The sequence below is a fragment of the Halichoeres trimaculatus genome, unplaced genomic scaffold (assembly GCF_033239565.1).
Source record: "Halichoeres trimaculatus isolate MK-OKI-2021-1 unplaced genomic scaffold, fHalTri1.1 fHalTri1_scaffold_15, whole genome shotgun sequence".
Lineage (NCBI taxonomy): Eukaryota > Metazoa > Chordata > Actinopteri > Labriformes > Labridae > Halichoeres > Halichoeres trimaculatus.
In genome coordinates this window covers 745,295-759,398 of record NW_027437193.1, presented here as the reverse complement: position 1 = coordinate 759,398, position 14,104 = coordinate 745,295, and the positions used below count along the sequence as shown (strand labels likewise).

Below are 14,104 nucleotides of genomic sequence, written 5' to 3'. Positions count from 1 at the left end.
CGACGTAAAGCTCACGTTCCTCAGACGGAGAGCAGGTCTGGAGCTCGCTCCTTCCTCCTGCTTTTGCTCTCCGTACACACTGAGAATAAACTGGACTCACTGTCCGGTCCAGACTGGGTCCAGGACTCATCATCGTCCTCCACTTTGATCACAGCAGCCGTCAGTTTGATGGTCTCGCCTGCAGCCGGCTGGAGTGAGAGCAGAGAGACGAAGTGAGGACAGAGGAGTGAGGCTGAAACAGGCCGACACCAAGGAAGAGCGCCCTCTACTCACCGCCTCCTGAACACCATCCCCACCGCCGTCTGAAGAGGGACTGATGTCCCCGCCTCTCCGAGTCTCCTGGGTCGACAACCTGCTCCGTACTGCCTCACCTGGAGGAGCAGAGTCATGACACAAACACGTTACAGCCTTTTTTTTTTCACTGCTGAGAAAGAATGAAGCTAATAAAGAGTCCTAAAAACTGCAGTTCACCAAGTGTCCACTAGAGGCTGGATCCAAAAGTGAGTCAATCCTCTTACATCTTCATGTTAAAGTGTGACAGCAGAAATAAACACGTTTACAGTAGATGGATGCTAAAGTTATCTGTCAGCTGTTTTCATCTTTTCATCCACTAATCAAGAGAAAAATCTGTATTTAGTTTTATAGCACTAACTGCTAACTGCTAACTAGCACTGCGCCAGCAAATATTTGTTAGCAGCTTTCCACACTTATAAAAGTTGTGATCCCAGTGGTGATCAGGGTTCCAGCTAAACATTAAAGAAAGATTTTATCTGATGATTTTATTAGGATTTTAAACGAGACCTCCACTTATTTTTTCTGTTTTACAGAATTGTAAAGCTCGGTTTTGCTAAATAACAGTTTCCCTGTTGTTTTCCTGACATACCAAGAAAAATGAGAAAAAAAGGGACAGGAACTTTACCGCAGGAAGAGGATCAGATACATGCATAAATGTCAGCCTTGGGCTTCCGTACAAAGGGCTGTGTACTTTAGGGTTTGGCCTAACTTTTATTTTTGTATTTCAGGATATTAAATCTGATTTCCTTAAGATAAGAGTATCCACATTTTTAACTCAACATAATAAGGAAAACTGGGGAAAAGTGACGAGATCCCCTCTGAGAAGATGTCTGCTGTGGGCTTCCGTACAAAGGGCAGTTTTCAGGTCAGTGTGTGAAAATCACAGTTTGTACAGCAGGATGGGGTTCACTGAATCTGAATGCATTAAAATCATTTACAAATGAGAGGAAACCTTGAAAAGTCTAATTTTCCTCCTCATCATGTTTTAATTATGATTGTTCTGATGGATGCGCAGGATGTGCGTCAGACGGTGAGCAAACACAAGCCCAGTCTCATCAGTGTTTTGTTAAAACAGGCTCACAGACGTCCCTTCGTGGGGGTAGAGACGTGTTGAATGTTACCTTGCAGAGCCCCGCTCCTCCTCGGCTCGGTGGCGGAGTGATGACCCTGCAGCTGGGCGCGAGCGCGGCCGCCTCCGAGCAGCAGCGCGGTGCCGCCCGCGGTGGCCGCGGCTCGCAGCGCGGTGCCGCCCGCGGTGGCCGCGGCTCGTAGCGCGGTGCCGCCCGCGGTGGCCGCGGCACGCAGCGCGGTGGCGCGGGCGGCTCGCAGCTCCATGAGCCGCAGCTTCCTCCGCAGCACCTCGTTCTCTTTGCGGCTCCGGGAGATCTCCAGCTGCAGCACCGAGTAGCCGCTGTCCACCAGCTCACAGATCTCCGCCACGGCCGTGTTCGCCAACACCTCCATGATGGAGGCGAGCTGCGTGTGGAAGGCAGCGGCCGGGGACATGGTTTACGGAAATCCACGGACACGGGAGAGTCCAGAAGACCGGGTCGAGACGGGGACAGACCCAGAAACCCACGATCGTGCTGTTTTATTCCGAACAGAGAGCTCTGCTGGAGTAAACAGAGCCGAGACCGACCAGGAAGTGATGTAGGATACGCGACAACGGAAAGCTAGACCGCGCATGCGCATTGACTCCGTTCTCGTTTCACATTCAAAAACTATTAAAGATACGAAAACAGACTTTAAAACCATAAATATAAAAAATGTACATCTCAGTCTTACTCACAGATTTGTTTTTGTCTTTATTTATCTATTTTTTTAAAAAATTTAATATTCTTTTCTTTATTGGTTAAGGTACATTCTCTCATAAATTCTGATAATTTTCTTTTTAGCTTTGTAGTCATGACATCTGATATATTTCTGTTTGTCTTAGCTGATGTCTTTTGTCCGTGCTGTGTGTCTCTATTTAAGCTCTTTTTGTGTCTTTGTGATTGTTTCGTGACTTTTTGTTTATTTTTCAACCCTTCATTAGTTTGTGTTCATCACTTCTCATAACTTTGTCTTTGTGTTGGATTTGCTCCTTGGAGACGGCGTGTGTGTTGATGGCTTTGCTCGTTATTTTCACTCTATGTTCTCTGTTACAGCTAACTCAATATTTTTGTTTTATTTTCCATTTCTGGATTTCCTCCTCTTGTTGTACCTGTACAGAGCTTGTCATCCTGTTTGCCCATGTCGCTGTTTCCTCTCCGTGCTGTCCTTTTTGTATTTTCAGCCTGTTTGAAGAAATATCTAAATAATTCTACAAAAGAAAAATGGTTTTACAAATAATCGGCGTAACAAGATGTTTGTCATTTACATTTTTTTTAAAATCTCTTTATTGCTCAAAAACAGTGAAACTGGGATTTTTCATTCCTGACCACGAGAAATCGCTGATACAGCAGCTCATTTCAAGTTCCTTCAAATGAATTAATGTTAAACACAGCAAACTTCCTTTCCACAAAGGAAAAGACGAGTTAACGTTGTGAAAAGCATTTTATTAACGAGGGCAGACACAAACAAAGTGATCGTGACTGAAACAGGCTCCTCCCCCTTTAAATAACTGTTCATGTGTTTCATTAAATCTGTTCCTCAGGCAGAAAATCAGCTCCAGTCTCTTTTCTTCTCCAGTGTCATTAAAACTGTTTAAAAAAGTAAAATCACATTTTTTTAGGAGAACAAAATCAAACATATTGATCATTTATCAGAACAGAACGTGGACCCCGCTCAGCGAACGCCGCTCAGCGAACGCCGCTCAGCGAACGCCGCTCAGCGAACGCCGCTCAGCGAACGCCGCTCAGCGAACGCCGCTCAGCGAACGCCGCTCAGCGAACGCCGCTCAGCGAACAAAGTCAAACTGGTCCATGGATCATTTTTAATAAACCGTCTTTGATAAACTGAGTATTCACAGCAGGTCGTGGAGCGTGTCACTCGGCGGCGTTGGGGTGACACTTCTCCATGTGTAGCTTGAGGCTGTACTTGACGATGAAGCTGCGGGAGCAGTGCGAGCAGGCGTACGGCCGCTCCCCGGTGTGGACGCTCATGTGCGACTTGAGGTGGGCCGACTGCGTGAACTTCTTCCCGCACTGGCTGCAGCTGAACGGCCTCTCCCCCGTGTGGATCCGCATGTGGACGTCCAGGTTCTGGGACGTGGCGTAGGTCCTGTTGCAGATGGAGCATACGAAGCGTTTGACTCGGGGGCCGGCGCTCGCCTGAGACGGACCCGACTGCTCCCTGGAGAGGGTGTAGCTCATCATGTCAGCCTCGTCGTACTCAAACGCCGAGTTGCTGCTCTCGGACAGCTGGCAGTCTGTGGGGGCGGAGCCTGAGACGCTGATCAGTTTGAGCCCGAAGGCGTCGGCGTCCAGGTTTTCGCTCTGGTGAAACTGAGCGTAACTCATCTGACCTTTGGACGGTTTGGTCCACGTCAGGCTGAGGTCCAGCTCCGCTCGGCTGGACGGGGACTGGGACTCCATCAGAGCGCCGGGCCCAAAGTAGGCCGTCTGTCTGTTTGGGCCCGGAGGGACCATGGAGCAGTCCTGGTGGACCAGCTGGACCTCCTGGTCCATCTGTGAGGAGAAGGAGCAAACCGGCTCGCCGGTCTCCACGGCGTCCCCGCCGAGCCGGACGGAGCAGCCGGGCTCGCTGCGAGGAGAGTCCAGAGCGAAGACGGCGACGCTCTTCTTCAGCGTCTCTGATGCTTTCAGGGCGAGCTGCTCTGACGCCAGCTTCCTCTCTGCCTCGTCCTCTCCTGGCCACGCCCTCTTCACGCTGCGGCTCGCTGCGGGGGAGACGATGCCCTCTCTGGCTGCAGCCGGCCCTCCATCAGACGCCGTTTTGTTTTCTGAAAGAAGAGATTCAATACGTCAGCGGGAGGAAGTGGAGTTAGCAGCTCCTGATGTGACCTCCTCCTGACCACACAGCAACACAACAAAGTCCTCTGACGCCTCCTCTGACGCCTCCTCTGACGCCTCCTCTGACACCTCCTCTGACGCCTCCTCTGACACCTCCTCTGTTTGTCTGTGCAACCGTCACCATGAATTAAAGAATCAATTCTATCAGAACATGATTGTTTGCATTTTAATGCTACTGTTATGGTTCAGGTCAATTCAAAAAACACGAAACTAAAAAATTCCAAAATTTACTGAAATGTCAATTTCCAATCTTTTTATATATTTTTTTATTTATTTTAAATCTAAAAATTTTGCACAAATTCAAAACAGTTTTTAAATGAAAACAATTAGCAAAAACTTCAAAAACAATTTAATTAAAAAAAAATTTCAAAACATTGAAAAATAAAAAAGATAATCAAAGAACTTGCAAAAATTAAAATAAAAAAAATATTTCAAAAGTTTGCGAAAATTTGTAGAAAAAATAAGAATTGTGTAGTCAAAGAGCTGCAGGCTGCAGACTCTTGGTCCTAATAAAGAGGGCGTCAATGAAATAATTTCGCCATCGTCGATAAAAACAACACTGTAGCAGAGGGGCAGGGTCTGCAGTACCTTGGGTGTCCACTAGAGGCTGTCTCCAAAGGCTCTGGGAGCCACATTAGCACTCAGTCTCGAAGGCTCATTAATTCAGCATAAACAAACAGGCTGACATGTTTCTGTACACACTGCACGTCTTCATTCAGGACATTAAAGGACAAAATGTAGAAGATTAAAAAATCTGGCACCAAGGGAAGAAAAATTATTCTTCTTTCAAAAAACTAAACAAGCAAAACGTTGTAACCATGTTAGTGGATTAGTGTTACTTTTAAGAAACAGTTCACGGATCATTTTTGTCTTTATATCTTGAACTCAGACACTGAACGGAGGCTCTGGCTGGGTTTGAACTCACCTTCCTCGAAGGTTTCGCTGCTGTCAGAGTCTTCATCTTTGATCAACACCACGTCTGGGAGCTGGAAAGACCAAACCCACAGGTGAGTGAATGAAACTGACCAAACATCATGAGACAGGTGAGGAGCCACGTCTCTGAGCTCTGATTGGCTGACTGCTCCTTGAAGCTGAGCTGAAGCCTGAGATAACTCAGAGATGAAATCAGAGATGTGTCTAACTGCAGACTGAGATGCTGAGGCTGGAAACGAGTTCATCATGTGACCGTGTGTCTGTTTATGTCTTTAATCTCATCATCTCCAAATCTTCATTCAGAGCTCTGCAGTTAGAGATAAGGACATAATGAAGACGTTATCAGGAAAACACATCGTCCCAGGGAACAGGACCGAGATAAAAGTGATGGGAAAAGGGTTATCTCCAGATGGAGGCGTCTGCGGCACGTACTGAGCATGTGCAGCAGAGATAAGGAAACAATGAGCTGAGATTCATTATAACTGAAACCAAACGCTTTCTGCGCCGTCAGGATGGGATTAAATCCTCTAACATCTGCAGCCGAATGCCAGGACACGTGATGTCTCACTTCAAACCATCAGTCCTGATCCAAAGCAGGAAATAGTGAGAGCTCAGGGAGTCTCAGCCAGCCAGTAGAGGGCGCTCACCACTGTGAGTGACCGATCTAGGGTCAGATACTTCAGATACACAAAGCTGCAGGAAACACACAGAGGCTGATGCTAACGGTTAGCTCCTGAATGCTACCTTGGAAATGAATTATGGCATAAAAATAAATAATTGGAATATTTAAGGACAGGAAGTTCAAGCAGAGCTACTTCCTAAGTGCTTCCTAACTTTGTTTTGAAAAGTTTGGTATAAATAAAGCTTAATATCAGTATCATTGTTCTGTGTTTACAGCTAACGGCTAAGTCTGCAAAGCTGCTGTCGGCTAGCAAGATGTGATCTATGCATCATATCATATCGCAAATAACATTTTAGAAAATCAAAAGTCGTCTCTCACACCAGTGGTTAAATTCAGGATTGTAAGCGTTGTAATGTTGCGATGTAAGGTAAACTTTATTTTTTCTTTGTTTTATCCATCCTGTACGGAAGCCGTAAACTGACATGTGACACTACATTTAACTTTTCATGTCTTTATGTTTGATTGTATGATTTCCTGTCGCTTCTCTCATCATCATTTATCTTTTTATCTGAAGATAGCAGAGCTTATTTTTTCATGAGAGAAAAAAAACTAGCATTATTTTTTGTTGTTTAATCTGATTTGTTTAATCTCATCAGGGGGGAAAAAGCTAAAATTTTCCAAGATATCAGGATGTTTTTGTGGCAACTAAAAAAAAGACTGTATATTTAAGCTCCTCAGTGTGACACAGGGAGGATCTAAATTAACTTATTATTACAGAAAATAGATGAAGTTAAATGTTTATATGTGTATTTCAGGCTAAAGATCGAAGAGCTCCAGAGTAAGTCTAAGACCAGCTGTTTGTCAGCTCACATGATCAACAGTATGGAAGCTTCTTTGGGACATAATTCAAATAAAAATGCAGTAAAGGAAATATATTTTCATTTTAAGAACATAGACTCATTATTTCAGTCATTATAATCAGTGATTGATCAGGACGGGTTTGATAACGATCTCAAGGCGCCTGTTCCTTTTTCCAGTTTCAGTTGAACGTTACACAACCTGCTTCCTGAGGCTGATGATGAAAACAAGTTTCTGCTGATGCATGATAATTTCCACATCTGTATTTTCATGAATCATGTCCAGCATTTGGCCGACTGATTCTTGAAAATTAAAATGCAAACTCCCCTTTCTTTTAATTTAAAATTTAGTTGCATAAAGTGTAGTCCTGAAGATGAAACTTAAAATTATAACTGAATAATAAAAATGCAACTTTTATTATGACTGAAATAATTTGCCTACATTGAAGAAATGAAAAATGCATTTATTCATGATTTACACGGTGGCGTAATGCATTCACATGAAAAAATATCTTCCTGTTTTTACAACATGACTATCTCATAAAAACAGGAATTCATTTATTTTTGACTTTTCTGTTTTTATAAGATAGTATCTTGTATAAACATTATTTCCCATGATGCTCTGCTGCATGGTTGTGCTGCTGATCAGAGGTGTGGGGTAAGTACATATAAGGTAGGCTTTTAATGTGTTTTAATGAACAGTTACATGTTTCATGTTTCTTCATTGGGATGATATCAGGAATTAGTCAAAAATAAATTAACTAATCCTGTTTAATGAGATAGCTATATCGTAAAACGGATGTTTTTGTTATTATTTTCGGGTGAATACAATACGCCACCGTATATTTATGTAGTAAATTCACCTCCTGATACTCCATAAAATGGCTGAATTAAGATGTTTATATGATAATACTGAGGCTTCACTGATCCTCAACAGTAATGTGTGTTAACTGATTGATTATGAAGCCAAACACGGCTCAAAGGCCGATGAGCCAGCTCCACAGGAAGTCAAAGCGGACCCGCTGTTTGTCGGACAGCTCACATGATGAAGCCAGGCTGTGTTTACCTCTTCCCGCACCGCTGCCGCCGCTCCGGCCTCTCCTCCCGGAGCAGCTGCCGCGTCTCCGCCGTCGCCGCCTCGCTGCCGCTGCTCCTGCGGTGCTATCTCCGCTACCGGAGCGGGTCCCGGCTCCGCCGCCTTCCCGCCGCTGCTCCCCCGGACCACTATGGACTCGATGAGATGCAGCTTCTTCCTCAGGTCCTCGTTCTCCTTGTGGCTGCGGCTGATCTCCTTCTGCAGCACCGCGTAGCCCTCGTCCACCACCTCGCAGATCTCCACCAGCGCCGCCTTGGTCAGGGCGCCCATGATGACGGTCAGCTGCTCGTGCAGGGCTCTGCTCGTTAGAACGGACATCTCTGAGCGCGAGGCGGCCCGGGGCGGGAACTCCTCCTGCGGGACACACAGAGCTGTGACGGGCTCTGAAACACGCCGACCAGTCAGTGTGGGAAACCAGTCCGTGGACTCAATCTGTGTGGACGTTAAAGCTGCCCGTCGACTGCTACAATGGGGACAACCGTGTTTCACTTCCTGTCCGCGGCCACTTCCGGATACCTTCAGAATAAAAGTCTATTTACGTGGAACATTACCACCTCTGCAATTAGGCCTTCACTACGGAAGAGTATTAGGGCCACCCGTGAGACAAATCAAATTAGAGGAGACAGATTTTTTTTTCATCATGCACTCATAGAAAAAAGTCGAAATGTTGAGAATAAAGTCGGAATATAATAGCGACAATAATGTTGAAATGTTTAATGTCGAGAATAAAGTCTCTGTCGCTGTCCTCACTGGATTTATTGAGAACTGGGACGGAACAAAGGAGACATCGACTTTTTTCTAGACTTTGTGTGTTGATCCTTTTCTTCTCAACATTGTATGTAGACTTTATTCTCGACATCCTATTTCAACATTATTCTCGACATGCCGACTTTTTTCCTCAACATTTCGACTTTTTTCTTTATTTTTCTCACGGGTGGTCCTAATACTCTTCCGTACTGTACTGATGATAAACAGTTAAACATTTAGGAGAATGAGTCCTAAAGTTCATCAAAGGAAATCCACTGTACTATCACACACAAGCTGTCACAACGTCTGTGAAAACTTTATAATTTCAGGAATATTCTCAGGAAATTTAATCTTTAGTTTGTTCAGACCCTTTTCATAATGTTTGGACTTGATTCTTGAAAACTTGAACTTTATTCCTTAAGGACTATGCAGTGTGTTCAGAAGATGTCTTTACAATTTAAAATAATTAGCCCAAGAGCCTTTGTAATACTTTGTTTTTCTAATTATAAAGAGACTTCAGGAAACTTGGTTTTATCTTTACATCTGTACCTTACACAACCCCGATCTCATAATTTCTTCACTTCCAGAATTCTGGGAAATTATGAGAAAAAACTCTGATTTTCACCAAGGAATTTTAGACTAAAACAGAATTTTGAGGGAAAGCTCAACTCGAGTTTAAAAAACAGTGAAAAGCTGGTGCTGTGAGAAAAATCTGGACCTGAAAGAATAAGAAACTCTAAATCCTGACTTTTCTCTCAGAGTTCTGAGACAGGAAATCAGCCTCAGACTGACTCTGACTCAACAAAAACAAAATATCAGAAAACTTCTGCTTCTTTTCAAAAACTTCCAAAAATATCAGAATTCTGACTTTAATCTAAAAATCTGAGTAAAAAATAAGGAGGGCTTTTTTTTTTAGAACTCTAAGGAACTGATCAACAAATCTGAAAAAACGTCAGAATTAAGAAATCAGTTTAAGAAGTGAAGAAGTCAGCATCCTGATCCTCCAAACAACTCAAAAAAATTAGAATTAAAATTAAAATTAGAAACATGATAAAAAACAAAGTCATACCTCAGAAAACAGTCTGATTTTGATCCCTGAAAAAAAGGAAAAAATTCTGATATCATTCTAAAAATGTACAGAAAAGCAAATCCAGAGAAAAACAGGATTTAATCCAAGATTATGAAAGAAAAAAATCTGTATCCTGATTTTTCCCCATCAGCGTACATTGGAACTAACACCAAAAATAATTAGCCTTTAGCTTATTTTTCAAACTTAAGCTTGTTTTCTAGCTTTCAGCATGTTTTGGTCTTTACCTCCTGTGTTTTAGCTGTTAGCTCCTGTGTTAGCCTTTAGCTCGTGCTCTATCTCTCTGCTGTTTCTCTTTCTTCTGCTCTTCTGTCCTTTTTCTGTCTGACAGTTAGGCTCCAGTGTCCACCATCACTACAACATTAATCACAGAAATCGTTTCCAGCAGAGAAAAACTCAGATCAGGAAGCTAATTAGTAGCATTTAGTAATAATCTGTAATATCTGTGCTGATAATCTCATGTTAAAGTGTGGATTAGGATCAGGAAGATATCTAGAGGAGAGACTTTTCCTAAACCAGTCAGAAACTCCTCACAGGGACTTTAAGTTGAAGCACAGAGAGGGTTAGTAACTGTCAGGAAGGCCTACATGTCTTCATTCCTTCAGCCCGTGAAAACAATCTGTGGATAACGTCAGATACACAAGAAGAGACAAAGAGTTAATCCAGAAATGAACCTTTAATTCCAGATTAACACCAGGCGTCACACGTTCACATGCTCCTCACAGGTTTTTGGTCTCTACACGAGTCGTTTCAGCCGCTGCTGGAGCCGCGACTCCTTCTGAGGTAAGAATACACGAGAGGCCTGTGGCAGTCCCACTTCCTGTCAGGTGATAAAAAGTGTAAAAAGTCTGAGCGATCTAAAAAAGTCATGAGAAGAGAAAGAGAAAGCTTCAGACAGATTCAGAGATCTTTAAAGATAAAAACAGGTGGTCCCCTAAAGCTCTGATCCGTCACAGTCTGGATCTCTGGGTCCAGTGAGTGCTGAGACCCCCGTCCTGTTAAACCTCCATCTGATGGTGTTTCTGCTGATGGATCCTCAGGTTCTGCTTCCCGGCGAAGCGTTTCCCACAGTGCTCGCAGGCGAACGGCCGCTCCCCCGTGTGCACGCTCTGGTGAGTCTTCAGGTGTCCCGACTGCGTGAAGCGCTTCCCGCACTGAGCGCAGCTGTACGGCCGCTCGCCCGTGTGGACACGCATGTGAGTGTCCAGGCTCCGCGCCGCCGTGAAGCTCTTCCCGCAGTAGCTGCAGAAGAAGCGTCTGTCCCTGCAGTACCTGTTCAAGTCCAGCGGGTCCAGTCTGGATCCGGCCAAGCCCAGAGTCATGGGGAAGGCTGTGGCGTTCAGATCTGACACCTTGTCCAGCAGCGTGGACCTGTGGGGGAGGGGCATCATGCTGGGCAGGCCCTGATTGGTCCAGGAGGAGCAGGGATCCAGCTCCGAGTCGTAGGGGAGCGAGCTGATCAGAGACGCTCCCTGCTTCAGCTCCGAGGGTCCAGGCAGGGAGCCGGGACTCACCCCTGACCCCAGGAGGAACGGCCTCCTGGTCTCCACGGTCGGTGAGGCCTCACAGTCCGACTCTGAAGCCAAGTCCAGCACCACATCCGAGCTGCCCCTCGCAGGACCAGGAGACCCCGGTGCACTGCGGGGTTCTGATGGTCTGTCACGGTCTGGGTCCCACGGCTTGGTATCTGCTGCAGCGTCAGAGATCATCCTGGAGGGGCCTTCCTCGCCGTCTTCTGCTCCTTTCAGACACAGAAATCAGTCCGTTAAAAAAGATTCCCAGCATGCACTTCACAAGATCTGACAGAGAGAGTCCTCCATCTTACCGGCCTCGTTGAGACGCAGCCTGTCCGTGTCGTCTCCGTCCACCTCCTCCGTGGTTATCTCCTCCTTTATCACAACCACCTCTGGGTCACAGGGCTCCTCCTCAGCCGCAGCCGAAGAATCCTGACCGAGAAAACCGCACAGGCGTCAAGATTCAAGGTGACAAGACATGATGACACAGCTACCTCTGGATCCCTACGTGTCTTTATCTGCAGCCTCTCACCTCTCTGGCTGCAGGGCTCAGCTCTATGGTCACCTCCGACACCGGGATCCTTCTTTTAACGTTTGCTTTAGGCACTTTGGACGCAGCTCCAGTCTGTATGGCGTGTTCTGGGTGAGAAACAAACAAAAAGTTACAACAAAATCGCACAAAATCTTCATAAGACTTGCTCAAGTGATATCACCACAGGAGGGTCTCTTAATTGGTTTGTGATACATTGGAAGCGCGGGCCTCAAACACTAAATCTCCACCCCTGACTGGTCTCTGGAGGGCTGGCCAATCAGAGGTAAGGGGGCGTGTGGAGCAGGGAGCCTTAAAGGAACAGTAGCTTACAAAGAGGCTGAAATAGAAATAGCACTAGAGAGACAGAATAAAGCTTAAAAAGTAAAATACCCCCTCTTTAAAGGTAGGGATGGATACCTTTCACATTTGAAACAATATGGTACCAATACCCGGTACCTGGCAATCGGTACCGGTACTCAACGGTACCAATTTTTGGTCCTTTTTTGTGTCTCTGTGGTAAATTTGTTTAATAATAAAATATAAATTTTTTTACAATTTAACAAATATATTCTTCAATATATAACCTTGAAATGCTGTGTTCATGTCCAGCATAGAAAATTGCCAACTCTTCCACTCCCTCACAGTCATAAGGATGCGTTTAGGTACCTAAATATGGTACCTTTTGACTCTACATGTGTGATACCCAGTACTGTTGACATAATTTGGTTGGTACCTAAAAAAGTCTCTAATTCAGTACCCATCCCTATTTAAAGGTTCCTCAGTGGGTTTGAGAGATATTAAAGATCAGTATAGTGCTCTCTGATGGATGTGAGGGAATTTAAATATCAATTTTTTTAATTTTTATTTTTTACATTAAATTTGTATTAAACCTGAGCGACATGAAAGACGCTGGCTGAATGATCTATAAAGCAGCAAATCAGTAGGGGGAGCTCTAAATGTTTCGACTTCACTTTTTGGGAAGTGCGTCCCATCCTTTTGCTAAACAGTGGACATCATGACCACACTGTAAAACTGGAGTGAAATCACCTGTTTGAGCACAAACATGATCACAGACCCGTATCTGATTGTGAGAGAGTCGGTTTCTAGAGGAGAGCCGAGTAAAAACGGTCTGATCTTTCCAAGAGAACGGACTCCCCTCTCTGCTGTTTAGCTTTCAGTGGGAACTGATTCGTTTACTGGAGCCATAACGAATCACTTCCACTCATTAACCCGCCACAGTTAATTGGGAAACACTCATAACGGATCGGACTCCCCGGAGGCCCGGGAACTCACCGACAGTGAAGTCCATCAGCCCCCCGTTGGTGGCGCTCCCCCGGGCGATGATGGACTCGATCAGGCCCAGCTTCCTCCGCAGCGCCTCGTTCTCCTCGCGGCGCCGGGTGACCTCCACCTGGAGCACGGCGTAGCTCTCATCCACCAGCCCGCAGATCTCCGTCACTGCCGCTTTGGCCAGCGCCTCCATGATGGATGTCAGCTGGGAGTGAAACGTCTGGTAGGTCGTCATCTTTAACGGGCGCTAAACGACAATAACCGCGAACAAAAACAACGGGGGCTAAAGAAAAACCAGGTCCAGGGGCCGAGGGCAGAGTCCGGGAGCTTCCGGTGGTTAAAGCGTCATTCCTTAGACCCCAAACAGGCGACAGGCTCCGGATGAAACGGACAGACACCCAGAGCGATGGCGGCTGTTTGTTGTCAGCCGGTTGTCTCCTCCTCACGGTGGCGTCGATCTACTTCCGGGGAGACCCTTTCAAAATAAAACCCCAACGTGAAGGGAAAAAAAGTCAACGATCTTTTTTTCTTCTCAAATTTTTGTGACAGTAAATTGAATTTATAAGAATAGTACAATAAACAGACAACACAGGAATAAACATTACAGAAACATCAAATGTAAGGACGAATAAACAGGAAAAAAAACACATAAAGATATGTATGGAAGCCCATTTCTGCCAGTTAAAAAATATAAAAATAATTAAAAAAGTTGAAATTATGATAAAGTTAAAAATGATGAAATAATAATAATAAAAAAAAATCATATTTGAAAGATAAAAGGTCGAATTTTTTTCTACTATCTCATAATTTTGATTTCTTTTTTAAAATCTCATTTTATCTCAGTTTATGACTTTCTAATTTTATTATTTTGACATAATTTTTCTACCTTACCTGGCTCCTCTGGATGTGTCTGAGCCCAGATCCCCTGCAGAGAAAGCTCATTTCAGCCGCTTTTATTCACCATCTAAGCTGGTCATTACCCATCTGCAAAAAGCAGAGATGGGATCCTGAGACCCCCCAAACCTGAAAAGTAATGAGCAGACTCTGCGACAAAGCGCAGCCCTGGAGGAGTCCAACCCTGACAGGAATGGGTCTGATTTACCGTTGGCTCTCCGGGTACACAGAGGTCTGTGTTTCAGGTCAGGTGACGGCTCCTTTAGCTTCCAATAATCCTTTCAT

At 44.9% G+C, this 14,104-nt stretch overlaps 1 protein-coding gene across 1 annotated transcript in view; it reads right to left on the bottom strand.

Annotated features, from left to right (window-relative positions):
* LOC141804195 (uncharacterized) overlaps window positions 1–14,104 on the bottom strand; it is an 18,018-nt gene extending 3,914 nt beyond the window's left edge. The window contains exons 1-11 of the mRNA XM_074688517.1: window positions 13,817–14,104; window positions 12,929–13,400; window positions 11,636–11,742; window positions 11,415–11,535; window positions 10,594–11,330; window positions 7,726–8,271; window positions 5,173–5,233; window positions 3,264–4,177; window positions 1,416–1,770; window positions 274–371; window positions 101–188 (exon numbers count right to left, since the gene is read on the bottom strand). Of these exons, the coding sequence (XP_074544618.1) occupies window positions 101–188; window positions 274–371; window positions 1,416–1,770; window positions 3,264–4,177; window positions 5,173–5,233; window positions 7,726–8,271; window positions 10,594–11,330; window positions 11,415–11,535; window positions 11,636–11,742; window positions 12,929–13,160 (3,259 nt within the window). The 5' untranslated portion in view covers window positions 13,161–13,400; window positions 13,817–14,104. The remainder of the gene's footprint in view (window positions 1–100; window positions 189–273; window positions 372–1,415; window positions 1,771–3,263; window positions 4,178–5,172; window positions 5,234–7,725; window positions 8,272–10,593; window positions 11,331–11,414; window positions 11,536–11,635; window positions 11,743–12,928; window positions 13,401–13,816) is intronic.